Source organism: Channa argus, chromosome 19 (assembly GCF_033026475.1).
Source record: "Channa argus isolate prfri chromosome 19, Channa argus male v1.0, whole genome shotgun sequence".
Taxonomy (NCBI): Eukaryota; Metazoa; Chordata; class Actinopteri; order Anabantiformes; family Channidae; genus Channa; species Channa argus.
In genome coordinates, this window is record NC_090215.1 from 15,033,665 (window position 1) to 15,060,297 (window position 26,633).

General features: G+C 40.3%; 3 protein-coding genes across 8 annotated transcripts in view; 1 reads left to right on the forward strand and 2 right to left on the reverse strand.

The window, feature by feature from the left end:
* fam49bb (family with sequence similarity 49 member Bb) overlaps positions 1 to 16,584 on the reverse strand; it is a 28,388-nt gene extending 11,804 nt beyond the window's left edge. Inside the window, exons 1-3 of the mRNA XM_067485713.1 lie at positions 16,534 to 16,584; positions 8,016 to 8,107; positions 14 to 96 (exon numbers count right to left, since the gene is read on the reverse strand). Of these exons, the coding sequence (XP_067341814.1) occupies positions 14 to 86 (73 nt within the window). The 5' untranslated portion in view covers positions 87 to 96; positions 8,016 to 8,107; positions 16,534 to 16,584. The remainder of the gene's footprint in view (positions 1 to 13; positions 97 to 8,015; positions 8,108 to 16,533) is intronic.
* On the forward strand, positions 8,757 to 20,553 carry eef1a1l3 (eukaryotic translation elongation factor 1 alpha 1, like 3). 2 transcript variants are annotated; one of them, XM_067485711.1, is made up of 8 exons: positions 8,757 to 12,894; positions 18,387 to 18,490; positions 18,575 to 18,754; positions 18,823 to 19,119; positions 19,187 to 19,337; positions 19,437 to 19,693; positions 19,774 to 20,008; positions 20,090 to 20,552. In XM_067485711.1, exons 1-8 carry the CDS (start codon positions 12,768 to 12,770, stop codon positions 20,191 to 20,193), a joined length of 1,455 nt encoding a protein of 484 aa, XP_067341812.1. In that variant the 5' UTR covers positions 8,757 to 12,767; the 3' UTR covers positions 20,194 to 20,552. The 2 variants fall into 2 exon arrangements, with proteins under 2 accessions (XP_067341812.1, XP_067341813.1); XM_067485712.1 differs by lacking the exon at positions 8,757 to 12,894 and having other exon boundaries at positions 17,162 to 18,490; positions 20,090 to 20,553.
* Positions 20,554 to 20,913: 360 nt separating this feature from the next.
* asap1b (ArfGAP with SH3 domain, ankyrin repeat and PH domain 1b) overlaps positions 20,914 to 26,633 on the reverse strand; it is a 53,423-nt gene continuing 47,703 nt past the window's right edge. For 2 of the 5 annotated variants that reach the window (XM_067485707.1, XM_067485706.1), the window contains exons 23-29: positions 25,833 to 25,901; positions 25,076 to 25,237; positions 23,679 to 23,757; positions 23,514 to 23,578; positions 22,847 to 23,418; positions 22,378 to 22,500; positions 20,914 to 22,246 (exon numbers count right to left, since the gene is read on the reverse strand). In XM_067485707.1, the coding sequence (XP_067341808.1) occupies positions 22,172 to 22,246; positions 22,378 to 22,500; positions 22,847 to 23,418; positions 23,514 to 23,578; positions 23,679 to 23,757; positions 25,076 to 25,237; positions 25,833 to 25,901 (1,145 nt within the window). In that variant the 3' untranslated portion in view covers positions 20,914 to 22,171. The remainder of the gene's footprint in view (positions 22,247 to 22,377; positions 22,501 to 22,846; positions 23,419 to 23,513; positions 23,579 to 23,678; positions 23,758 to 25,075; positions 25,238 to 25,832; positions 25,902 to 26,633) is intronic. The other 3 variants (XM_067485708.1, XM_067485709.1, XM_067485710.1) reach the window with 3 other exon arrangements.

Consider the following 26,633-nt stretch of genomic DNA (forward strand, 5'->3'; position numbering starts at 1 on the left):
AAAAAGAACTCACTTTCAAAATCAAGGAAAAAATTGGGCTCCTGTTCCAGATCTGTGCACGTCAAAACTTTCAGTAGGTTCCCCATCTTACGATATCTGTTGAGGAAAAGTGAGAAAAAGAATTTAAAAAAATAATAATAATTAAAAAAAAGAGAGTGCAGCAGTAAATAAGCAGTTGGTGATACACTACTGTGTCCATAACACCTCACTGATGCTCTGCTTCACTGCTCTGGTGCCTGAATGAACTCTGTGGTGCCCCAGATGTGCCCAGCATTCCCCTCGGACCCCCAATGTGTGTTTCCTGTGACCAGCCGCTTACCAGCCAGATGTCAAGCCAAAAAGTCCCCAAATTAAAAACCTGCGTTTGAGTTTTTCTGCTTTGTTAAGTTTCTTCCCAGAAATCATGTACAGGCAGTTGTATGCAAAGTGATCAATTTTACAGGCGTCCACAGGGAAAATGCATTTTATCTATGTTCACTAATGATGTAGGGAAGATGTTTGCTGCACATAAAAGGGCCTGGTTATGAAGTGATGTGCTTTGGATTTCGCTTCATCATTTCTGCAGAATCAATGTCTTCAAAAAGTGCAATGCAGTGTCTGGGTCATAGCAGCTGAAACACCATTAATATTTCACATGGCTTAGTAAACCTAAGAATATACAGCACAGTGTTAAAACCTTATTTTTAATATAGGAGCATAGCGTGTAGCAAAATGTATATTATCACAATAACCACAGTTATTGAGTGCACCACATAAAAGGACATCTTACAGAATAGCCCTGCAATAAATCATCCTACATGAAAAAGATAAAGTTTCATTTTGTTCAGAGTGGATTAGAGATGTACTCAGAGCATACACTCGCTCCCCTGGCTCACCTTCCTACCATAGTGCATACTGGTATCATTTTTCTCACATGTAAATCACACACCCAACCAACCTACCTACAAGACTTGACGTTTTGGAGATGCCCTGACTCACTCACCTAGCCAACAATTCCTCAAAGTCACTCAAATTCCCCATGAGTTCTGTTTTTTCTGCTTCCAAAACATTAACTTCAAGAACTGTCTGTTCCCTTGATGCCTATATTTCACACCCCTTGATAGGTCCAACTGTATGATAAAAGTAGATGGATCACACAGCTGTAGTGCATATAAAGAGCAAAATTAGGTATACGTAGTATATAGAATGAATGTAAGGGAGTAAAAAGTACAAGCATTATGTATATTTTAGAAGCTATGAGTTGTGAAAGAAAAAGTGACAGTGACAGCTTACTGCTCTCTGTTCTGACAGTTCTGACTCCTAGAAAGAGCATGGAGTCGATCTTTTTCAGAAGCAGAGGTCAACAAACATGACAAGTATGAGATCTGTGGCAGTTTGCAGAGCTCCATCAGTCTACACCGATTTAACTCCTGGTGACCGAGCAGAAACAGACAGGACATACTCTCCAAGGGTGGTAGGAGTGTTGACACAGGACAGCAACAGAGTTAAACTTCGGCGAGCAGATGTCAGCTGATATGAATGATGGGTAAAAGACTGAGGACTAGAGGTGACAAGGTAAATCACAGGTAATGCCGGGCGACAGGGAGGTGCTGCGACCGAGCAAAGTACCCACTCAGCAGTCAGCAGTAGAGGATTCGATGGAGTGCTTTTAAAATTCATGAGGTGTATGTGGGAGGGCTGACATGGATTCTTGCATCCTAAAAACAGTAGTGGGTCATGTCCTCATTTTGTTTTTTTTGTTTTTTTAAAAGAAAACATTATTGATGAATAGGCATTGACGAATCTGTCAAGATGGAGTTAAAAAAAAAAACTAGATAATCACATAACATTGTATACAATGACAGTATCAGTTAGATATTAAAACACTAACACAACATGAACCTTTTTTCAACTTTTAAAGCTCCTTTATCAACTGTTAGTCACTACTCAAACACAATGACCACCTGCAAAGACCCACCTGCCTTGTCCAGCCTCATCCTATTACACACCACTAATGTGACCTGAATGTCTGACTGTGCCAACACTGGCACCTCGCTGGCTGTCAGACAGCAGCACCTGATCCAGCCTTAGAAGGATGAGAGCCGTCACCGACCTCACCCTGCCGGATGACGCGAGCACTACCACCTTTCAGCCGCTCTCAGATTAAGGCCAACCGGCCGGCCGACTGCCTGACTGGCTGGCTGGCATGAAGAGTTGCCAGGCCTTGCAGTGCCAGGCCCAGCGCTTCACGTTTGTGCTGTTAGAAATGAGGTCATTTTAAGGACAGGGATTTGTTTGGATGCTTTTCTAACTCCACTAGGGAATCTTGAAGTGTTCTACAAAAAGAGTAGTTAAACATCAATATATTTTACAGCCTTTAGATCTCACTCTTCCCCCTTGTATTTGATTCAGAGAACTACCAGCACTGAGTTTATAGGTTTTAGGAACTTACAAAGACCAGCCTCTAGTAAAAGCCAATTTTAGTGTAAACTAGTTGTTTTTTTAACAGTGTAGTAAGTGAGCAAAAGAGCTGGCTGTCAATTTACTGATGCAGGAATATAAGCCCCCCCTCCCTCAGTGGCTGCAGTAGGACCCAGCAGTCCTGGCTCGTCCTGGGCACCACAGAGAGCCTGACGACAGCCTTGTTGTTGTTTTGAACCCCCCCACTGAGCCATCGCGTGCAGTCAGTGAGGGAGGAGGGGGGGGCTGCTTCTAAGGCCACAGGCAGAATCTGACAAGCAGGAGCCCGCGTAGCTCTCCTATTGGCTGAGCTGATCTACCCAACAGCTCACTGTATCCATGGAGCCCAAAAAAAATTTAGTACCATTGAAAACATTGCTGCAGCCAATCAGGTGCGAGCTCTGGGTGAGGAGCGTGTACAGTAATAGTAGGATTTGAAAGCACATGAATATATTAATACAGATGAGGTAATGCGCCAAAAACAGCAGATTAGTAGTGGAGTGAAGTCAGCAGGAGACGATGGAGATTTATTTTTTTCTACTATTTAACACTTATGTGATTATTTGCAACTCAGCATCATTTATATCATGATCTTTTCTAATGAAAATAAGGATCAAATCAAATCATTATAGTGAATATGAACATCTTTACATTACTTATTACTTTTTATCTGCAGCAGACTTTTTGATAATTAAAAAGTAAAGTAAAAAAGATTAGTAAAATGTCATGTTGCATATCTAACAGCAAGAATCCACATCCCAAATTTGTTCAGATTGCAAATGATGCAAGAGGCTTACGTTTATTTTAGTAAAGACACCACAACGGTGCCACACCTATGCAGCAGCCTGACCTCTGGATGGCAGTGGCTTTTAACGTGTGCCAGCTCCATGCCTCCCCTTTAATAAGCACATGGAGAAGCACAGCACAGCTGAAACCAAGCACTGCACCAACGTTCCATAAAAATGGCTCAGGGGTGATGGCTGGCTAATGTGAGCGAGACATAGTGCTGACATTCCACTACTCGGCTGCAGCATGAGGATCCACGTGCCCTGCTGCTTTACTATGGAAGAAAAACAACGCCCTCCCCATCCTAGTCGGGGGATGTCACGTGGGCTCTGCCGTGGAGAGGCAAAGAGCTTGCCTGAGGTGTGGAGGGGGGATGGGGGAGACGCACCAGAGTGTGTTTATGTTTAAATTATTGTTGGTCTGTGGAAAAAAAAATAAAAGCATGGTTCATTGCTGTATTTAAAATAAAAAGTAGTAATGTAGCAGAGGATGTTTGCTGAATATTGTTGCGTGTGAGGAAGGGGAGGGATTTAAAGCATCACACTATGGGAGAGGCGGGCAGAGCTACGCAGCTTTAAACTTGACCTAGATTCTCTGGGTGACACGCCACATCGCATTAGCCCGCTCGGCCAGACCTGGACCCGCCGGAGCTTGCTGACACAGGCCCAAATCGACAGGCAGAAAATGGGGGAACTCTTCCCAAGTGGGGATGGCATGAACATCCCCCCCTCTACTCACCCTGCCCATCTCTTGCCAGTGCAACCCAGCTGACTATAAATGGCTTGGGGGGGGCTGCTACAAAGATTGAGATGGAGAATGCCACTAGTTTGTTTATGGGGTGATTACCTCGAAGCCACGCCTCTGTATTGTTGCACCCAGATTCTGTCAAATCAAAACAAACCCACAGGAGGACTGAATCATTACAACTGTAGACGATACCTGAGGTGACATTCACTATCAGCTGTCTCCCCTTAGTCCTGCAGCTAATAATAGTCACTCCCTAAAAAAAAATACAAGCTTCTTGAAATCACTGCAGCCATGATGAAGCCAATAAGAATGAACGGAAATGAACACATGAAACCGGCAGTTTGTCCAGAGAAGCACATCAGAAGGAAGGATAAAAGTAGGAGCGCCTCATCCTCTGCTAAGCCCCTCTCTTTGGACGGCTCCTGATGAAAGTTGGAAACCATGGCAACAGGCACATACACAAGAATCAGCTAAAACGCTGGCTCCATTCAAAACGAGCTCTATGAAGAGGCTGTTAGCGTCACTCTTCAGTTACACCAATAAAACACTTTATACCATCAAAACACACGAGAGATGTTAACAGCTTATTTACTGACATTTTTACTAATAAACTTCCACATGCAGTACATGATAGTTTTAAATTAAGCTGCTACTCTACTTAATAGAAAAACCTGGAAATATTTTTTGACGAATACAGTATTTAAATAAGACGTCATTAGGGCAGTAAACCAGTTTGTGATATTTGTATCAACTCTACAGTAGATTTACCACTTTGATTCTCCTTTGCATCCGCTAAACATCTGCCTCTGAAGGAAGCCCACCCAACCCTGTCCTTGAAAGTCCTCTGGCTCCTTCCTAGAATGTGTTAGGGAATTATTAAGGGGCATATTGGCTTACTCTCGCTGACCTGTGCAGCACCTCCCTTGGGGCAGCTGCCTCCTAAACCCATTCATACATAGATCTCCCTATCTGCTAAATCAGCCTCAAACCATCATTACCGACTGGCCTTCTGACTGAATGTGAGTTACCAAATTCACTGCATTCCTGAATCTCAACCCTCCTCAGCATCTAAATAAGTCTTGCCTACATTGGTTGTTATTGTTGTTGTCGTTGTTAAGACCGATAAGCTACCAATTTAAATTGAATTAGATCATGTCCTTAATTATTTTTTTCCTGCAAAGTGTTGCCGTAACAGGATTTTGGGTGGGGCACAGTAGAGATTTTGGAGGGATGCTGAGTGTCATACTGAAAAGTACCAGCCTTCTCTTTCAGTGTGAGCTGAGTGCCATCTGGAGGATGAAAACAGATGCGCATGAACAGAGAGGAGACCACTCCTAAACCCATCACATAACAACTGTCTATGCTTTAATCTACAGACAAGTGACAGCACTTACAATAGGTTGCTGCCATAAACATTTTTCATTTGCCATACATCTTTGCAGGAGATAAAGAATTTGCAGTGCTTCTTTTGACTTCTAGTAACATGGTTTCTGGTTTCCTAAGGCATTAATGACTGGTCCAAGTGCACCATCCAGTGTTCACCTGCAGTTATTCAATGAGTAGTGAGCGACACAAAAAATGTGCAATTAACTTTTATCCACTTTAACAAAACTTCCCAAGACAAAAATCATGATGTTACAATATGCTCACCTGCCAGACATTAAGGCTATCTGAAGATTTATGGCTGCAGAACAATGACAGCAGCCTGGTGTTCTCCTCAAGGGAACTTGAGCAGGAAGTTACACATGTCATCCCTCCAGTGGTGTAAATTATAGATACCCTAGGAGAAGCTGGGAGCTTTCAGCTGACACAACAAACCACTTTATAGATTACATCTACTCAGACATATCATCTCAAGTTACCTATTCAGCGGGATGGGCTCTAGAGGGGTCAAGGCGCCTTCCATATGCTGAGTCAAGGGTTGAACAAATTATATTTCCATCTCATAAGAGAAGGCTTTAAAAAAAGTGTTTTATGTAAATTGGCCAAATGAAAAAATAAAAATAAAAAAAATAGATGGAGTTAAGGAATCCCTCATTTTTGTGCTATGCGGGTAAAATGAAACATTTAACATTCATGTCTCCACAATACATGTACATCAGCATCAACAATACCAGCCTCTACCAGCTGGGGGCAGTATTGACCATATTTTCATCCCAGCAACAGGAAAGCTGAGAAAAGCATCGCCTCAGGCTACTACAGCACCTCCCCCTGGCTTAGATAGGCTGATCCATTCTGTATACATTAACACTCAAAAATCCCAGCCTGCTGCATTAACTCAGCCCTACTGTCCCATTTATAGTGCAACATGTGTTTGGTTCCCCTTGACCACCAAAGACCTTTGTGCTACATGCTAATATTCGGCCTATTTTAATGAATGGATTCAAGTCTTCCTGGGAGAGACACACACACACACACACACACACACAGAGAGACAGTACTGAACTACGGTACGCTAAGCTGTCAGAATTGTGCAGCATTCAAACAACACGGATTAGCCAATCAAAAGATGTGTAGCATGGTAACAATCTCCAAGGAGACATGGAGGAAAATACAACAGGGATGGGCAGACATGCAAGCAATGGAGAAATGATAGGAGGCAACAGGATGCGGTGAAGCAAAATAACAAGAGGGTAATAGGAAACATGAGTAAACCTGCACATAGATTAAATATTCTCCACAAAAATGAGGAATAAGTACATCAGTCATGAGACTAAAACCACTAGAAAAGGTAAACACCACAAAGTAACCAACTATTAAACAAAACCTGTCAAATGTGATCACACAAGAAATGGAAAGTCACCTGTCAGTGCTGCCAGTTTGTCACATGAGTAGTGACCCAGCACCCTGCAGTTACATAAACAACAGGAAGCTGGGAGCACCTACATTAGTCAACTCCTTTTTATGGCCCACAATGCACTTCCTTTCCTGAGCCGGCATTACACATACACCCACTGCAGAGCACATTAAAGGCCATATAGGTGCATCGCAGGCAGTGTTTAATGGCGTCTGTATTGGTGCACACGAGCTACTACTGCAAACATTATAACGGAGTGTTTTTAAAGTTCACGTTTAGCAAGCTATGCGGTTTTTTTTGTAAGAACATGTCAGTGCTCAAACCGCTTTCTTATAGTTTTGATTATTTTTTCACTAACACAAAAATATTAGAGTAAAACTGAAGCTGAAGACTCCCAATACAAACACATGGATGCATTTTTTTTAATCAATATTAGAAGTGAGCGAAGGTGCTTTTGGTAGAAAGTTAAGTGAAAGATTGAATTTGTAATATCTGCTAATTAAAACAACAGTTACCTCCTACACCGAGCCTACATCAGCATGGAAAACACAACCAGTGGAAAGTAAGAAGTGTAACGCTCCTCAATGCCATGAGGGAAATGCCTCCATTCATTCAATGACTTTTAGTGTGTCCCATGACAAAACACTTACAATGTTTTGTCACTCTCAATAACCTGCTTTTCAAGCACTGCTGTCAATTCAAATTAGAATTAGATAGGGGTTATAAATAGACTTGTAAACAAATAACTACGGATACTGTATATAGATGGTAATCTAGCATTGGGGAATGATCACACACAGTGTGATGAGCCTGTGTGTGATCCTAACACAACCCAATGTAAATCTGCAATCCAATGCATGGCCAAAGAATACAAATTCTTTTGTTAAAATTTGCTGAAGCCTCAAATTTGCTTTTGCTTAAACTTGAAATTCACTGTTGCACAGAACAAGCAATGCAGATTTTATCCTCTATTGCTTGTATTGGATTTGCGTCAAGTAGCACTTTCTTCATGTCCAATAATGAGAGTTATTGGACAGTGCTGCATTATAACTTTCATTACCCAATCTAGATTTGAAATATACATACAAGTAACATAAATGAATTCTGTACAGGTTGACATTCAATTCAGCTGTTGATCAACAAAGGAAGACAATCTGCAGATTGACGAGGGATGAAATGAATAGCTTGTATCCCTAAGCCAAGACTTTTTCCACTCTTATGGGTGTGACTTGGTTCAAGGGCTTACCAGCAGTGGAGCTGTGCGACGGTCAGTCAGGAGCAGGGAGGCCCAGCCTGGCAGGTGGCCCCAGGTCAAAGTCCACCAGCAGAGGTCAGCCTCTGAAACAAAGGTCAACAATAACACACCATCAAAGTTAACTCTCAGAGATATGATGTACATTTTTGGGGGTGTAATGCAAACATCTGGAGACAGCCTTCAGCATAAAATTTTGCTAAACTTCTGAAGAACTTTCTTGACTTTAATGAAACAACTGAATCACTGCTTTTGCCCATTTGGAAGAATACATAACAGACTGACAACTTTTGTTAACACTACACTTTACTCATAATGGTTACACCCCATTACAAATGACTGCAATTAATCTTGGTTCCCTTTTTATACAATGGGATAACAAAAAAATACAACAGGGAAATATATCATTATCAATACTTACTATGTTTAGGAGACAATATAATGGGGTGTTCTTGTGTCCCACTGTACCTTCCTTGCAAAATGTGGGCTAATAGCAAAGTTTTAAAAAACATGAAAGAAACCGCTGCACAAAACCCACACACACGCGCGCCTACACAAACACACACACACACACACACACACCACTTCCTATTGTGCAACACTTCCTCTGATTCACTTCAGGTTTTGTATAAGGCTCCCGCTTAACACTGCAAGAGTGCCAGGACTTGATTCACTCAATCCAGCTCATGTTTTCAACTTTTCAATGCAAAAACCCTCAATTCAAAGAGTTATATAGCCAATTTAAAAGTGATCAATTGTTAACAAAAATATTTAATCCAAAAAACATCTTTCAAATGTGGGGACCTTGTTTCTGATCAAATTAAAACAGTCACCACACTGTTTTCAGTTTTATGAGTAACAGTCTTTGTTAGCCACAAGCCTGTTTCAGTTGTGCAGCCCTGATTGAAAACCACAGTAGACTATGAGAAAATTAGGACCAAGCTACTTCTCTTCTACAACCTGCATACAAATGCACAGCAATAGTGGCAGTGTGAATCGTGCTTGAATGTGATTAAACGTCAAACCACAAGAATGGCGAGAGCTATGGGAGAGAACATGTTCAAATTGGACACTGTGAAATAGGGTAAACTAAAAAAAATGTAAAGCAAAAAAGTGGACATAATGTTAAACTAAACATCCTTCTGAACCTGAAAATGAAGATGCAGCACTCTCCTTTTTAAGCCCCTCTAAAAGACTTTCTTCCTGCAAACTGACCACAACTTACTCCTAATACAGCTGATGAGTCAAAGGGTACATTGTGGGTGACATCTGTAGTGTAGCATCATGGGAGTCAGCTATGCATCATGCCTGCAGCTGGAGGCCACAGCACATGGCCAATCAGCCCTGAAAAAGCACGGTTGACATCACACCTACAGTATGTGGAGCAGTATGTTTGGAATTCAAAACATTGCTTCGAGATCTTACACCATTTTTTTTCAACTAACACGAAAGTATAAAAGGTCTGAAGTTTCTCAAGAAATTACGTCAAAAGATGCATTTAGAACACAATGGCATCAAGAGCATTACACTGACAAGCAATGCGTCTTCCATCAGTAATTAGTTATTAGTAATTATCAATGCTGGAAAATGTTGTAAACAGTTATAGTGTGCAGCTAAGGCTAATAGGAATGTGGTTTGGTCATAACTTAAATATGTGAAGAAAAATATCACAATACATGAAGGTCTGAACCAAATTCCACAGTTAATACAATTGTTGTGAAGACATTCACTGAAAACCACAAACATGAACCAATGATTGAGAGGAAAAGTCGGGCTCATCCAAGTTATTAGGATTCACTGGGAAATACTGATGCTGGTATTAAATTTCCAATTATTCCAAGAGGAGTTAAAATATACGAGTGTGGACCAACGCAGTGGATCAGATGACTCAAGAACCATGTTGCTAGCATACTTAAAAAGGCAGAGTTTGCTTTCTTTTAAGACGGCTGACATAATAAATCTACGGCTACCCGAGTCCTCGTGTTCCACCATCTGCTCCGATTTTTAATTACATTTAACTGCGGCTACTGCTGCTCTATTCTAACCATCATCATGCTTTTTAGGTTTAAGGCTCAGTGGCAGTTGGTGTGTTATTGGGATGAGTCAACTTCGCTCATCCCCTCAAGCAACAATTAAATCCAGGCTATAAGGGGGAAAACTTCAGCACCAGTTTATTCCTCACTGTGGGGGTTCAGTTACCTCTGAGGCATCTGTTTGTCATGTGAGAAGCTCTATGTCCTGACAACTTAAAAGATGCCACTGGAATACAGACTAAGAAAGGGAACAGATGAGTAAAAGGTTAAAGTTAAAAACAAGAAATTTCATAACCATAATGTCCAATTACCAATGTCACATTATTTTATTCCAATATAATGAGCTGCACTAAAACTAAAGCTTCACAGTATGTTTTTACTCCATGTTTTTTCAAATGTCTTTGTTTTGATGGTCAGCTCTGCAGAAGTGAATCTAAAATTCTGTGAAACCGAAACAGTTCAGAAGCTGCAAAAGCCCTTTATTTTGGTTTTTATAGCAAGCATAGAAATAGCATAGGAAAGACATATTTTAATCTTTAATCTAAGAAAACCAAAATACCAATAACATTTATCAATATACTCCACCACATGAATTGGTCAATGCATGTGTGGGCAGACATGCGTGGGCCTACTACAAACAGCAATGTACAAAAAAAACTGTCACATTTTCATTTTTGACATTGTACTTATTAAGAGATATATACTTAATCACTTTGGTTACTGGTTTTCACAAATAAGCACAGGTAGATGAAAAAAATTTAAGCATGCATTGGCAAAAAAAATGTAATGAAAAGGTAAAATGTTTTTTTTTTTGTTTGCCTTAATTTTCAAGAGCACTTAGATGAGAAGACCTCAGAAATTGGACATTCAAACATCTGCAAATGCATGACACCTGGGTAACCGCTGCAATGGCAGAGTGTGAGATGCAGTCAAAAGCTCCTGTTAAATGCATCTTCTGCAAATTTGAGTCTATTTAAACAAATACATCTGGTATTAGCACAGGTGTGGATCTAACATCTATATGACTGGGTGAGAGGCATGTGACACTGGGTTCCTATTCTGTCCTTTTCGGGTCGGTTTCAGCACCACTGAATAAAACTCATTAAAACTCAAGTTACCATGACAACTTGTATTCCCCTTCCTCGCTGGTGAGGACTGAGGACGAATATCGCCTGAAGTTACCAAAGCCCAAAAAACCCTGTGAAACCTCTGTGGAAAAATCGGTTTGAACTGAAATGACTTGTTGAGGAGTTGTTCATATCAGCTGGATTTAGACATAGTTTACAGCATGCTAGGCAATACACACAGTGACATTTAGTATTAGTACTACTGCCATGTTTCCTATTATTATAGTCAATAGACCTTTGGATTTTGGTGTACAAAGCTTTTTACCTTCTCCTGAAAGAAAACTGGTTCAACCCTGACCCTTCCGCCACTTTATTCTTTTTTTTTTTTTTTTTTTTTTAAACTTTGGAGCGCTGTACTGTCATGATTTTGACAGCCACAGATAAAGAGGTGCAGGGGAAACTATGTCACACACATAAAAGACATAATAAAGACATTTTAATCAAGAACAAAAATGCAAATAAGTTGGTGGCTTTGCATAAATGTAATAAACCAAGAGTCTGCAGTTGTGACAGAGCTAACATGTTTACAGTGATAATGCCAACATCCTGATGTTATGAACATACGATATTGAGTTCATCTTGTCATCTTAGGTTGTAAGCAGGCTAACCTGTGCTATAACTCTATTAGGAATGTCTATGGACCTGAAGATGGTGCTAGATGAAAAATCTAAATCTAAATCTAGATGAGAAATCTAAGTTACTACACATTATTCTAAGGACAGCATCAATGCAGATACTGAATTTGATGGCTGCCTATCCAATACAACAGACAAGGCAGGCAAAAGCTAAAATTACAGCTTTGCTTGAAAGGTGTATCATTATTTAACGGTCCAATTGTTGCAGTTCTAAAATACAGACGACATACTTTATTTTTGGCCACCAGTTCCTCTTTTGGTCCACGTTTGTGCATCTTTGCCCAAAAGAGAAATCATGCAAAAAACAAAACGTGTTGTGTTGCTAGTTAACACTATGAGGTGTGTGAAGAAGAAGGTTTGGGCAGCACAGTGACAGTTATATGCAAAACTGAATTTCTAACCTGCTGATTTGCCATCTGCAGGAACACCCATGCTTTGTGTCCACATGCATGTAGGCAGCCAAATAAGGACCTCAAGTGTGCCTACTTTAACATGCTAAAATAAAATCATCATTGTCACCACCAGCACAGTGAAAGCTTCATTTCTGTTCTATTGCTGCAACAAGACAAGTTTTAACAGCTACTGACTTGCTTAGGGAATCAACTGATCTCTTTTGTAGTATTTATCCCATCTGAGACTGGAGGGGGCTTTCTGCGCATGTATAAAAACTCTGGGGGTCCTTTTTTTTCCCCCCTTGAGTGGCCATTGTATTTAGAGATTCATTTTGAGAGATTCAATGCAGTCTAGTCAACTTTGTCAACTCACTGCTGCCAAAGGCTACAGCACACACCAGGATGGCTACGACCTCAACAGCTCCAGACCATCTTTCTCTGCTCATTTATTCCTAAAATAGTCAGCTTGTCAGTCAACAAACTTTTAATTAATTCTGATTTTGGACTGAACAGCAGTGAGGATGCAACCGTATTCAATGCCTCCTCATAGTCACATTTTATGAGCTCAATAGGCAACTCACTAAACCAGGTACAAGTTCTAACACAAGGTTTTAGCCTTGCAGATTGTGCCCAGGACATTTTTTGTTTTATCTGCTCTACAAGAATTCAGCAGTGTGCAAAACCTGGTAAGTGTTTCAAGTATGTCACTGTTTCAACTATGGACAAGAGCAGGCATGCCACAGCCAGGGAAGAATGAGTTTGTTAATATTACTCTTTGCGCAGTGATATTCACAACAAACCCAGATTTTGATTTATATTGTATTTACGGTCAAATCACACATTTTCCACTACTATAAACTAGCCATGTCGCATTTTTTCACAGTGAGAAAACAATAGCTGTGAGATAAGCGCATGTAAAACCATGTTAGAACGCATTACAGAACCTGAATGATGCTAAAGTCACGGCCTCTTGTGGATGAATGTTGTGATAATGGTAATGAAGAAGAATGCAAAGCAAATCAGCCGCTGGAAGCTAATCCAAATAAGTGCACAAACAGCATTACTCCATAGAACAGGATCGCTACAACCGCATAAAGCTAAGACAGCAGCACCAGATCTTTTTTGCAACTACATCCTAAAAATAAGCTTTGGTGGGGATAGTGTCAGATAGGTGTTGCTTCAACTGTGTGGTTATTTTTTAAGCTGCTGTACATTACACGAGCGATTGTTCTGTCGTGTCCACACATTATATAAATCACAAAAATCGTTATAATCTGCACAAACACACAAAGCTAGAGGAGCTTAAATAAGTCAATCATACATTTCCTGCCTCGCTTTGCTAAAGGATCGTGCGACGGCTTTTATGAAAAGTACTTTCTGGCAAACATGTACAGTTGAATATGTGGAATGTCACAACACGCAACCACACAATGGCATGTCAACTAAACACGTAAAAGCGATGACTCAACTAGACACTCAGCATGTGCAGATCCACTTGCTGCTGGAAATACAATTAATACCTTGACTGTCATACTGAGATTAACTGCAGTAATGCAACCTTAACATCATGCCCTTTTAAAAAGGAACATCTTTCTCATGTGTACGGGACTGAGCTGCCCTGCCCTAAAGGTCTTTGTGAGGCCTCCTGGAAAATAATTAATAATTCAAATTAACCACCATTGCACTCTACTCACTTACCCTCATGTGAGCAACCCCAGCTAAAGTATCAGTACAGTTGTGTGGGCTAGAAAACACATTTGACGGAGAAAGAATGTGGAAAACCTTCTCTCATAGGATTCCTGAGGTTCATAGGTTTAGTAGCACCCTGAAACCATCACAGTGGGTCAAAAGGAGTGAGCTTTATCCACATTTGCACACACAGAAAACCAATTTCAATCACATTGAAAATATCTCCAATGACAACTAAATCTTCTCATATGAAAACAGAGAGTCAAAGGATGGAAAAGGGTGTAGCCGAAGTAATAAGTAAAAGCTGAAAAACAACCATTTTCTAATCTTGTAGGCTCCTATTTAAATAGGATGTCAATGTTGCTACAGGAAGATCCAAGCAATGTTTAATTTCTAAAAAAGGCCATGCCAAACCAACCTACATGCCTGCACTTGCTTTAGACTGGTGTTTGTGAGGAAATACATCATGCCAAATGAGCCATATTGCCATTACACGCTTGTTTCAGAAACCAGGGCTCTGAGGAAAACCTTTTACGCGTCCCAAAAGCAAATTTCACTTTTTGTCGCAAGTAGTTTCCCCCTCAATTTTACAATCGTAACTGCTGCTGCAACAATTACTTCGACACTAATCACAATAATGAATATTTGGCTTTGAACTGAGTTTTAAATTCATTTAAAAGTTACTTCATCTTATTATCCCATCTGTTCACACCATTGCAGAGTGAGCATGAGACAGTGCAACAAGTTGTACCATGCCTTAAAACTGTGAGAAATGGTATTTGTCATGTCTTTTTCAGCCCATATTTACAGGTCTATACTAAGTCAAACTACAGGAGCAAAGATTTGTCGCCACCTTTTTAAAAAGGTTTAACGGAAAGAAAGTAATACTAACTTCTGTCAATCTGTACCATGGCAGATATAAGAAAGAACTGCAAGAGCACAGCTCAAATAACCCCCACGAATGTTTTTTCACACAGGCTTGCAGTAAAGACAGATATACTGACTAAACACCTCAAGTGTATCAATACACAACCTTTTAAAGTACTTTCAGGAGCCATCACTGATTAGCTTCTTCTGTTTTTGTGGCATTACAAGGGGGATAAAAGGTCAAAATATATATGTGGATGGGTCTTTAACCTGTGGGCTTTTACATGCTTTTATCTTCTTTCGAGATTCAAGGGATCATTTCAGCAGCAATATGACTTCAGAGCGTTAGTGTCACAGAGCAAAAACCAACCAAGACCCCAGAGACAAATAAGATAGACATTGCATCACAGCATAACATACCACCAAATCCTGCTTTCTGGATGTTTCACTTCCACTTTCAAGACTTACAAAGAGACTGGGTGGAAAGGAAATAACATACTTCCGTGCAGACTATTGATGCAAAGACAAAGCTTACGACAATTAACTCAAGAGACATATTAGTGTTGACTGGTTTTTAGGTGGGCCTTGTTGAAACTACTCAAATTGTGGTGAGACAACAAGACAATGGAATATGATTGCATGTTACGTTATACTACATTTTTGAGAGAAATGTTGCAATTTTGTACTTCTGCATTTGACTGCAGTCACTTTGCAGATTAACGTTTTAAAAACATGTCATGACAACATAAAAAATGTATAAAATGTGTTGTCCTACAGAAAACAACCTAATTTTTTATAAAACTGCTGAACAGTAAATGTGCAACAACTACACTGGGAATCCAATGATCATATCAGTCATTTCTAAGCAAAGATGCCAAGGATTTGCTGTTTAAAGCTTCAAGTGTGAAAAAATATTATTTTGCGTAAGTTATGATAGTAACCTGCATACCTTTTAGACCGAATAAAACACAACTTTTAACAATATCACCTTGTAATTAATGGACTCGAGGTGGACAGACTGCCAAATAATGAAAATAATCATTACATGCAGACGCACGCTTAACACTGAGTCCACCATGATCAGGAAGTACATTAAACTGCTGCTTGAAAATTGTTACATCAATACGAATTTATTTTTACTCATGTGCGACTTTGCATTAAGCGTATTTTTACACTATGGCACAGGTTTCCAGTTTGGAAACGTGTGGTCGAAGCTTTTATTATGCACTGATGGAAATCCATCAAAGCCAAGGCAGCTCTAAACCAGCTGTCAGTGACTGCGTTTCCTTCGCTGCAGCTATAACGAAGCATCATTTACTCCCTCAAAGAGAGCAGTCTTAATCCAAGACATACGGTTAGTTTGTGGTGTGAATAATCCAGCACACCCTGTAACCCACATGAGGCCACACACATCTGATAACCTGGCTTTAAGAATATATGGGTCAAGCATGTTACATTCACTGCCTCTGGCCAAATAAAGGAACATCTAGCTAGCAGCGTAGCCCCCAGCCGTTGATCTGTAAAGGGGAAGTTTAACGGTGCATCGGAGAAGTAACCAAAACAATACGGATTTGTCTCTGAGGTTTAGTATTACGTTAATTAAAGATAACAATTACAGTTCGATATCCCCAGACACGTCCATTATCCATCTTTAAGTTTATCTCTGAGGAAGACCCACAACGAGAGTCAATGAAAGGCAACCGGTGGACAGTAGCGGAAGATAGAAGGCGTTTTTTTATTATTTTTTTAAGTACTTTTATATGTTTTACCTTGATGCTCGTAGAGAAACACGGGAGCCGACGGCTGGATATACCACGCTACGTGCCAGTGGTACGGGGCTGAAAGGAGAAGAAAAGCGATTTGCAGTTGCTTTTTCCGGGTTAGTTTTCGAGCGTCACTGTGGCCGTCAGCCGAGAGGGGAGTTCGGTTTGTTCCACCTATGAGCGCGGAGGGGGGACTTTCACCCCTTTCCGACTTTGTTGGTGATAGACCCGCCCGCTCAACGGCGACCCGCTGACATGTTTCAACAGTGACTTGAACCGGATAACCACTGACCTAGCCCGTTAACATGTCACACCGCTGCTTTATTTAGGACTGAAAACCGTTACACGTTGTTCTTGAAGGTTTGTGGCCTCCACCAAAATGTTGATCAAGATGCTAATAAAAATAATAAAGTTAAAGTGTTAACTGGTCCTCCACCAGGGGCGTGCGGAGAGCTACTTAGGGGCAGGGGTTTAATATTAAAAAGGGCTAAGTGCAGGAACAGCTGTGAGCTGTGAAGTAATTCAGCAAAGATACCAAACTACCTTAATACAACGTTTAAATCCGATAACATTTGCAAAGTGTAAAAGAACCACTGAATTATGGATTAAGAATTTTTATTGGATGTACCTATAGTTTGAGAATAATAATAATAATAAATATAATAATATATATCAATTGTCATAATAGTAAACAACTGGACAATTTTGAAAGGATGTAGCTGTTTTGTTGCATTTGTGGAAAAACCACATAGCACAAATCATTATTCTAAGCACAGATCTGAAGAAGGCAAAATCGTGTGTTCTGTAATATAATAGCACATATAATAACAATCTCTCACTGAAAAATCCTGAATTATAAATTAATAGTAATTGTTGTCAATGAACACATGTCCCTCCATAAACTTAGCAACAACTGTTTATAGTTTTCGGTTTAGGTTTTATTAGGTTTCAGTTACGGTTTTATCTAAGACGCTTGTAATGTCTGGTGTGGGACAAAAATGAAGCACAATGGCAGCTTTTGGCAAAAACGTCAGGACAGGCATTGCACAGTGTATATGCAAATGCCGATAAGTCAATCAAGGGAATTACAATTATGGTGTTTGTGGTTTTGTGAAATAAACTGCTATGCACTATGTACATTACAACACCACCACAAGCCAGAAACCTTTCAATTGGAAGTCTACTGCACAAGTATGATTGAGGTATAGAGGGATTTCTGTCTAGCTTTTAACAGAGACAAGAACACAAATAAACTTCCACAATTAGCGGCCCTTTTTATTTTTAAAACATGTTTATTGCCTGCCAGCTGGTTTAATTTTATACTTTGTGGTTAATCGTAGTTTGATAAGTAGGGAGAGACTACATATTAAAGTTTCTTCAAAGACTGCTATGTTCTAAGGACACACCTGGTTGTAATTTGAGATCAGCAGGTGATCCACAGTGGTACACATGAAAGGAAAACTGACTGTAGCTGCTTGTTGCTCCAAACTGATGAAACATGAAACATTTTGAATAATTCTTTCTACTGACCGCAGAGCAATTATATAGAATTTTGTTAATTCTTCATCATTTTATTCTCATGCTCTCCAGTGCTTTTTTATACTATATACGTTTTCAGTAAGCCTGGACTCACACTAATAAATCTAAATTAACCAGCACACCTGTCTTCAATCATGTTCCCCAATGTGTGGCCATTTGGACCATTTAAAATCAGTGCAAAGAGGCTGAACAGAACCATTTGACAGAAGAATTTAGAAGTGTGAACAGCATTGTTTCAGCTTAGAAACCCATAGCTAACTGGTTTGTGTAGCCTTTCACCATGTCGAAAGAGAAGACTCACGTTAATGTGGTGATTATAGGCCATGTGGACAGTGGCAAGTCAACTACTACAGGACACCTCGTCTACAAATGTGGTGGCATAGATCAGAGAAGACTGGAGAAGTTTGAGAAAGCTGCAGCACAGGTGAGACAAAGCACTTAAGAGAGAAACTTTACTATCACTACTTTAAGGTGTCTTAATGCTTTTCGTTTCCTCTTCACTCTATAGATGGGGAAGAGTTCCTTCAAATTTGCGTGGGTCTTGGACAAGCTGAAAGCTGAGCGGGAGCGTGGAATCACTATTGACATCTCACTGCTGAAATTTAACACACAGAAATACACCATGACTATAATTGATGCCCCAGGCCACCGTGACTTTATTAAAAACATGATAACTGGAACATCACAGGTAAAAAGCATTTTCAAGGTGAGTGTTCTGTACCCATACATGCTTTTCAACAATTTTGTCATTTTTAGGCTGATGTTGCCCTCCTGGTGGTCTCAGCAGCCAAAGGAGAGTATGAAGCTGGGGTATCAAGAAGTGGTCAGACCAGAGAGCACGCCTTATTGGCTTACACTCTTGGTGTCAAGCAAATCATTGTCTGTGTGAACAAGATGGATTTGACTGAACCTCCTTACAGCCAGAAACGCTTTGACGAAGTGGCGCGAGGTGTGAGCGGTTTCCTCAGAAAGATCGGCTATGACCCCACAGCTGTGCCCTTTGTTCCCATTTCGGGCTGGACCGGGGAGAACATGATCACTACAACTCAAAAGGTAAAACATCTTAAGCTGTCCGCTAAGAACAGACATGTAATACGTTATATCAAATGTTGCTTTACAGATGCCGTGGTTCCAAGGGTGGAAAGTTAAACGGCGGGAGGGAAATGTATCTGGACGAACTCTACTTGAAGTCTTGGATTCTGTTCACCCGCCTGTGCGGACAATCAACAAGCCCTTACGATTACCTCTGCAGGATGTCTACAAAATTGGAGGTCAGGAACGGTCTCGTTGAATTTAGACAGTGCTTTGATTAATTTTGGCCTTTTGTGCAGGACGGTTTCTAAACTAAATGCTCTCAATTTGCCATTCAGGAGTTGGGACTGTGCCAGTGGGCAAAATTGAAACTGGTGTCCTCAAACCTGGCATGGTTCTGATGTTCTCCCCTGCCAAACTCACTGCTGAGGTCAAGTCCATTGAGATGCACCACCAGGGTCTGCAGACAGCTCTACCAGGACACAATGTTGGCTTCAACATTAAGAATGTGGCTGTAAAGAGCCTGCGGCGTGGGGATGTGGCCGGAAACACCCAGCAGGATCCTCCATCAGATGTCAGCAGCTTTGAGGCTCATGTGGGTTCAGTGCAGATAAAGCTGACTGGTAACATTTGTAGTTGTCCCTTGTGGTGATGTGTAAGGGTTTTTGTTTGTAGGTGATTATCCTGAACCATCCAGGGCGCATCAAAGCTGGCTACTCCCCTGTCCTGGACTGCCACACAGCCCATGTCACCTGCACATTTGCTGAGCTGAAGGAGAAGCTTGACCGTCGTACAGGCAAGAAACTGGAGGATCAGCCACAGACTCTGATGTCTGGAGATGCTGCTATAGTCAAACTGGTTCCCATTAAACCCATGTGTGTAGAGAGCTTCTTCACATATCCTCCCCTAGGTACAGTATCCCTTCACTGAACTTGCAAAATATTCCACCTTAATTACTTTTAAAATGTCTGACTTTTGTTGTACTTTCTAGGACGCTTTGCAGCCAGAGACCTGAAGCAGACAGTTGCTGTAGGTGTCATAAAGGCTGTAGAGAAGGACCAAGGTTCAAAACTTTCACATAAAACACGTGTGTAAATAAGGTTTTTGTTTTAACAGTATTCTGGTATTACTGTTACATGAGCATTTGTTTTGCTTTCTGTTTTGACAAAGTATACTGAAATGTTGGAATCCTGTGTTTCAATTAAATTTAAAGAAGCTGTAGAGCTCAAAGGTTTTTGTTGTGAAAATGTGAAATAAAGGATTATCTGCAGAACATTAAAAATTTGCTTTCTTAAAGCTGCTTAAAAAGTTTAATGTAAAATTGAAACTTGGTACTAAATACCCTCTAAGACCTTCATAAAGCAACCGGTCCTAGGACTTTGACCTTTTTGCACTTTAAAACATTGCAACATGCAATTTTATAAAATGAAAGTTTGTGCAGGGGATTGGAGTTGCACGTTCTGGAGGGACTGAATAGTTAATTGCTAGCTACCTCTATCTGGCTCCTCCAAAGGATTATTAAATAAGCTGAGGGGTTGTGATGACTAATGGTCTAGTCATAATAAACTAGCACTAGCTCTAATGTACTTTACAATATAATTTTTGTATCAAACATTTTTAAATCACTGTATATAAATATATACACGTAAACTCCTAACCTAAAAAGTAGCTCGGCTGTGAAATGAGTACAGTATCTCAAATGTAGTGATGGAAGCATTCATTTAAAATGTACATGTTCTTTGAAACTAATCCAGTGGGAGCATTTCAAATTTTAAAATCACCTAAGAATAGTGAAAAATAAGATGAGGCTCATGGTTGAAATACAGCACTTTTAATGATACAACAGGTTGATGGGTTTGTTCCTTAACATGGGAAAGACTGCATGTCATTGAGGAATGGGTGAAAATACATCAGCTCTCCAGCTTTTTACAAAGTCCATCCTTCATCTAAAAGACATCCCTGGTTTACAGTCAAACCTGGAAATGCATTGAATCCAGTAACATGAAGTGATATAAGATGATTAAAAGTTTAAAAAAAATTCAAGCTCATGAGGTTTTACAAGACACTGAATTGTGAACACAGGTCATCATGAATCTTCTAGCCTGTCAGAAAAATCAAGTTATTGCTAAGATGTCCTCTTGAGTTTCTGGTACTTATTAATAGTGGCTTAAAATACAGGATACCTTTTATGTAGTCCTGCGTCATCAATAGTGGCTCTTCAAACCCTGAGGTGAGCGTCTTTGAACGCAGCACTCCAATCAATTCCAGTCATTGTTACACCATGCACAGAGAAGGTCAAAGGACTGTGGAGATGGCGTTGAGTTCACACACCGAGCAAACATACAGTGAACAGTGTAACAAGGAGTAAATTAGTGACCTACAGTGAACCACAGGTTTTGATATTCCACCACACAGTAGCAGCAGGTTTCTATACTGTAAAACAACCATAATACATGTACACACAAAGCAAGCAATAACAAGGAATACGTTTGATGAAATTCTTCTCATCTTGGGAGTTCAGTGGGAGACTGCTGCCTCGTCAGTCAATTTAGATGGTAAACAGGGATGCAAGACACAAATAGTGACATGACCTATTTCACATTCCTTTTCTTAATTGTTTCTTTTTCTTTTCAAGAATATAAGCTAATAATTACTTGAGGGCCAGTAAAATTAATACAGATAAAATTCAAAGTCTACCGCCCTGATGCTTTATTCTGACAGGTAGAGAGCAATGGTACATGTTTTGTACAATAAAACATGTATATACACTCACACACAAATATATATATTTACATACATATATACACAGTAACAGCATACACACAGATTTTAAGGTAAGTGCTAGGGTTTTGAGAGTGGCTTCGTAGCAGCCATGCTATAGGGTTAAGATAATACTGGTAGAGGAAGAATACACACATTCTTTGTACAGCATGGACGAGGCATCCATGGCTAGATGAGCCTTCTTGAGATTCTTCATTGTTGTTTTTTCCTTACTTGTCTTGTGACAAGGGATGATAGCTATTTACAGGACCTCCCAATTTAGGGAGAGGCGTAGTGCAAGTCTTTCTGGCTGTCAGTCACTCAGGATGTGCACAAAAGACATGGGGAACACACCCTTTCGTTCAGGATCTCCTTCAATGTGCCCGATCTGGAAGTAAAAAAAAATGTAAAAACAATGTAAGGAGAAATAAAAGGTAGAATTTGTTGTCTGTTTGTGGCCCCTTGATCTGGTTCAAAGAAGACATAGAAGTGCTAGAGAGTAAAGGGTGTAGAACTCACCCACCACTCCTGGTCCTCCTCTCCTGTAACTATGATCACTTCTCCTTCAACAAATGTCAGTTCATCATCATTGTCAGCCTGACAGTCATAGATCGTCTTCACCCGGCGAGTCTTGCTCTTTGCCTGGACAAACAAAAAGCAAAGCTGTCATTGTTGTCTGAACATTGATTAAGTTAATTTAACTTCCATTTAGCTGAGTAACAACACTGTGACTAGAATTATTTATTTATAAAGATCCAATGTAACATCAGGCCTGTAGTGGAATTAGAGAGACAAGTAGCTGTAAGGTAAAGGAACGGTTTGATTGCGTGAATGTGTTTGTTTAACACTCTCAAATTTTGACAAGTATAATTTTTTCCAATTCAATGACCAAAAAATGCCTGATGGATCTCTGCAATAGTTTATAGCTGATCAGCCTTAGCAGTACGACATGAGAAACGTCTGACGGAAACAGCCAGTGTGTTCATACTGTGTTGAGCTTCCTTGGGAGCGGCACAGGTGTCTCTGCAGTTCCAGCTGGAGTCCCATTGGTATCTTCTGCAGCTTGTTGGGAGGGTGTCGCTATATTTGCTTGCTGATTAGGTGATGGAGAATCCTGAGGCTGAGGCTGTGGTTGTGGTTGTGGTTGTGGTTGAGGCTGAGGATGAGTTTGAGGTGGAGGCGGAGGTTGCGTTTGAGGCCTTGTCGTCATCTCTCCATGAGGTGGCCTGGGAGCGGACTCCACTGTTCCAGGTTTTGGGGGGATATCTGCGAGATGAGGCTTGGGAGGGAGGTCTTTGAGTTGGGGTTTAGGTGGAAGGTCTCCCAGCTGAGGTTTGGGAGGGAGGTCAGAGAGCTGTGGCTTCGGAGGAAGTTCTCCAGGTTTAGGTGGAAGTTCAGACGGCTGCGGCTTGGGGGGCAGGTCTCCCAGCTGAGGCCTGTCCATCAGAGGAGTCTTCTGTGGGGTGTCACTTGCTGGTGGGGACTTCTGGAAGACCTCTGGAGGAAGGCTGGATTTATCCATAGACGGGTGATGTATGGTGTCGATCTTCCTCAATGCCACTGAAGAGAGAGAGGCATGTAGTCACAATTTGTTATTTTTATTTTTTTTGATTTGTACAGCATACATTAAAGTTAAATTTACACAGTGACTCTACCTTTCTGAGGTAGTTTGGGAAGAACCCTTGGACCAAGTGTAGATTTTGTGTTGCTTGAAGTAGTGCTGAAAAGATATTTTATTACAGTTTGTTTACTGCAGTGAGTAACACAATAGCTTTCAGGCAAATGATCTTCAAACTTGTCTGTTTTTCTTATTCTGGTACCTTTGTTGTTGAGGAATGCCTTCAAACTTATTAGAAACAGGGGACATCTTGCTGACGGGAGGAGGAGTGGAATCACTTCCTAAAATATTAACATTAGTGAGGACAAACAGATTGTTCAACACTATGACAGAGCACTTATGGAGAGATTAATTTGATATAAATGTGGAATAAATTAACATGCTGTGATGGTTAAAAAAACAATGAGGGAGGCGTCATCTGGCTGAGCTTTCCATGAGCGCGTGTTATTAGGAAACTAAAGTTGTGCAACAGAAAGTGTCTTAATTGAATTTGTGGTTGGATGTTACAATACATGTGACACAGAGTTTATGAAACATTGAAGAAGACAAACAATAAAAAGTAGGAAATATCCTGTATATATATATATATATATACAAAAGGGATGTGAGGTTGCAGATAAGAGGAGTTCGACTTGTTAGTTTCTTTTATTTCTAGTGTAGATTTAAACTAATGGCTCAATTTTTAAAAATCTTAAAAATGTTTTATTAGAAAGATTCATGGCTTTACCATACATCCAGTAAAATATGTGTAGAATGGTGGCATTTGCTTAAGTTACTAAATTCTGTTTCATGTTTTGTAATCTTGAAACTCCTCGCAGTTATATGAAATAATATGTAATATTTCACAAACTGTCTGTTTTATATGTATTTTATTAACAGATGGACTATTTTTTCTGTTCATAGTGAAACAAAAGCATCCTGATATATAAATTATTTAGAGAAGTAACATATTTCTACCTTTGAGAGAAGCTGTTTTATTTTTCAACACACATTTTTATCTACACACATCCACATATTGACAGCACAGCCTAACATTCGAGACGCCTTTTAAACTGCAAAAAAAAAAAGGGAATCAGAATATGTGCAAGTCAGGGGTAAACACCCCCCCTAGACTTTATATTTTTGTTTTCATCTACTGCTGAAAATATCAATAAATGCACTTTTTACTCCTGTTTGAAATCTTGTTAAATGCATCGCTAAAGAAATTACTTTGATTATTTTACTTTATATACACAAGCAGTTTAAAGTGATTATGTCTTTAGTAGACACTAATGGACTTATGGACGTATTTATAGACAGTATGAAAATATATAAAAACTGTCCTTTAACTTGAGGTCCAGTCATAAGGTTTTTATGGGGATTTCAATAGCATCAAGTGAAATCATTTTGGTTGCAACATGGCTGATAAAGGATTAAATTCCCTGGAAAAAGCTGGACCCTGAGTTAAGATTATTTATTAAAAATCTCTGAACATATTTTTCAGTCGGTCAATGAGTAATAAAACCTCCTCCCTCTTTGGACAATGATGGTATTTTAGCTTCAGGCTGGAGCCACCCCTGAGTGAAACCAGTCTGACTGTTTTGTGTGTTTGTGTCTCACCCCCAGTCAAGCCCCCTTTACTGTGTGGACTGTGAGAGAGCGGGCTGGGTGGGTCTGACAGGGTGCGTTTGTGTCCAGGAGGTGGGGGCGGAGGCCTCTTCTTGGACAGGGTGGAGCTGCCTCCTGGTGTGAGTGTAGAGGGAGGGCCAGATGGGAGTGGAGCTGGAGGGAGCAATACAATAAAACACATGAGGTGATGAGGACCCCCAAAAATCATTCTGTTAACCCCAAAGACCCATTGAAGGCAAAGGAGATGAGAGTGTAATAAAGCATGGAGGGGAGGAGCTGAAGATATGGAAACAGTTCTGTCAGGTTGTTCAGAACAACACAACACAAAATGCCTAAATGAATATGTAGCACACACGTGTTGATATTATCGTTATTGAGACAATATGATTTGAGGTGTGAGTTCATTGTTTGGTGTTTCTATCAGTTTGTGTGTCTAATGGGACTCACTGGTTCTCACTGGTCACTAGAGATAAGTAGGGTGAAAGGAGCTAATAGAGAGCTCAGCCAGAGAGGATTCAGCTGTGCTAAGAGTTTACAGCTCAGGGATGGTGGGATTGCAGAAAGATAGAAAAATATCACGTAGGCGAGAAATAATTACCGCATCTTGCCTACACGTTCCCATTGTTTCTTTAAAAACAAAAACCACCACCCTTTAAACCTGAGCTGTAAAGGAAGAAACAATAGAGGGATAACAGTATATGGGGAACACAGCCGAGTAAGGGGGAGAATGTAAAAACAGGATATTCACTGATGTATGGTCGAGTGCCAGCCAGTGTGGCGTAGTGCGAATGAGAGCCAAGGAATGCCAAGTGTGGAGCTGAAAAAATAGAGAAATAAAAAAAGAGAAAGAAAAGAGAACGAGATGAGGAGTGTGGGAGAGAATCTACAGTATGTCAGTCTTAAAAAGAGCTGCTCCCCCACACACTATAAAATAACAAGATGAAATCTTATCAGTGGCAAGCAAAGCAAAAAGGGCAGAAACAGTGCAAAGCTAGCCCCTGGGAGGTGGTGTGTGTGTGTGTGTGTGTGTGTGTGTGTGTGTGTGTGTGTGTGTGTGTGGGGTTGAGCTCTTCAGGACCCAGAGAGAGAGAGAGAGAAAGAGAGAGAGAGATGCATTTACCCTCTTATTCAAGCTGTTCATCTTATTTTTGAATAATTCAAAGTTATTCAAACTTGTTTCCAGTTCAGTTTAAAGCATTTAATGTGTGTGTTGCAATAAAAACTTACCCCTGAGACTGTTCAAGAATAATAGTAGCCCATACTCCAGGCCTAGGAACAAGACCTAAACCCATGGCCCTCTGATGGGGCAGGAACTGAATTTAGACCCTGATTCTTGTTAAGGTGCTGCACAACATGGTACATCTATTAAGGTGTGGTGTACATGGAACTTTATGGAACTTTAATGAGGCTGATACTCAGTAGAGTTGTAGGATGCTATCAGTTCCAAAGATTAAAACCCAACAGCCAACTCGTGTACAAGGGCCACTGGTTAAATGAATACAAACCGGTAGATAGTTATTTTTAGCACATGGGTTACTTGTCATTGTCA

Coding starts and splice junctions, on each gene's coding strand:
- eef1a1l3 (XM_067485711.1), top strand. CDS start 12,768: ATGAGCTCAATAGGCAACTCACTAAACCAGGTACAAGTTCTAACACAA. Junction 12,895..18,386: donor TCAGCAGTGTGCAAAACCTG/GTAAGTGTTTCA, acceptor TGGTGATTATAG/GCCATGTGGACAGTGGCAAG. Junction 19,338..19,436: donor GGATGTCTACAAAATTGGAG/GTCAGGAACGGT, acceptor TTTGCCATTCAG/GAGTTGGGACTGTGCCAGTG.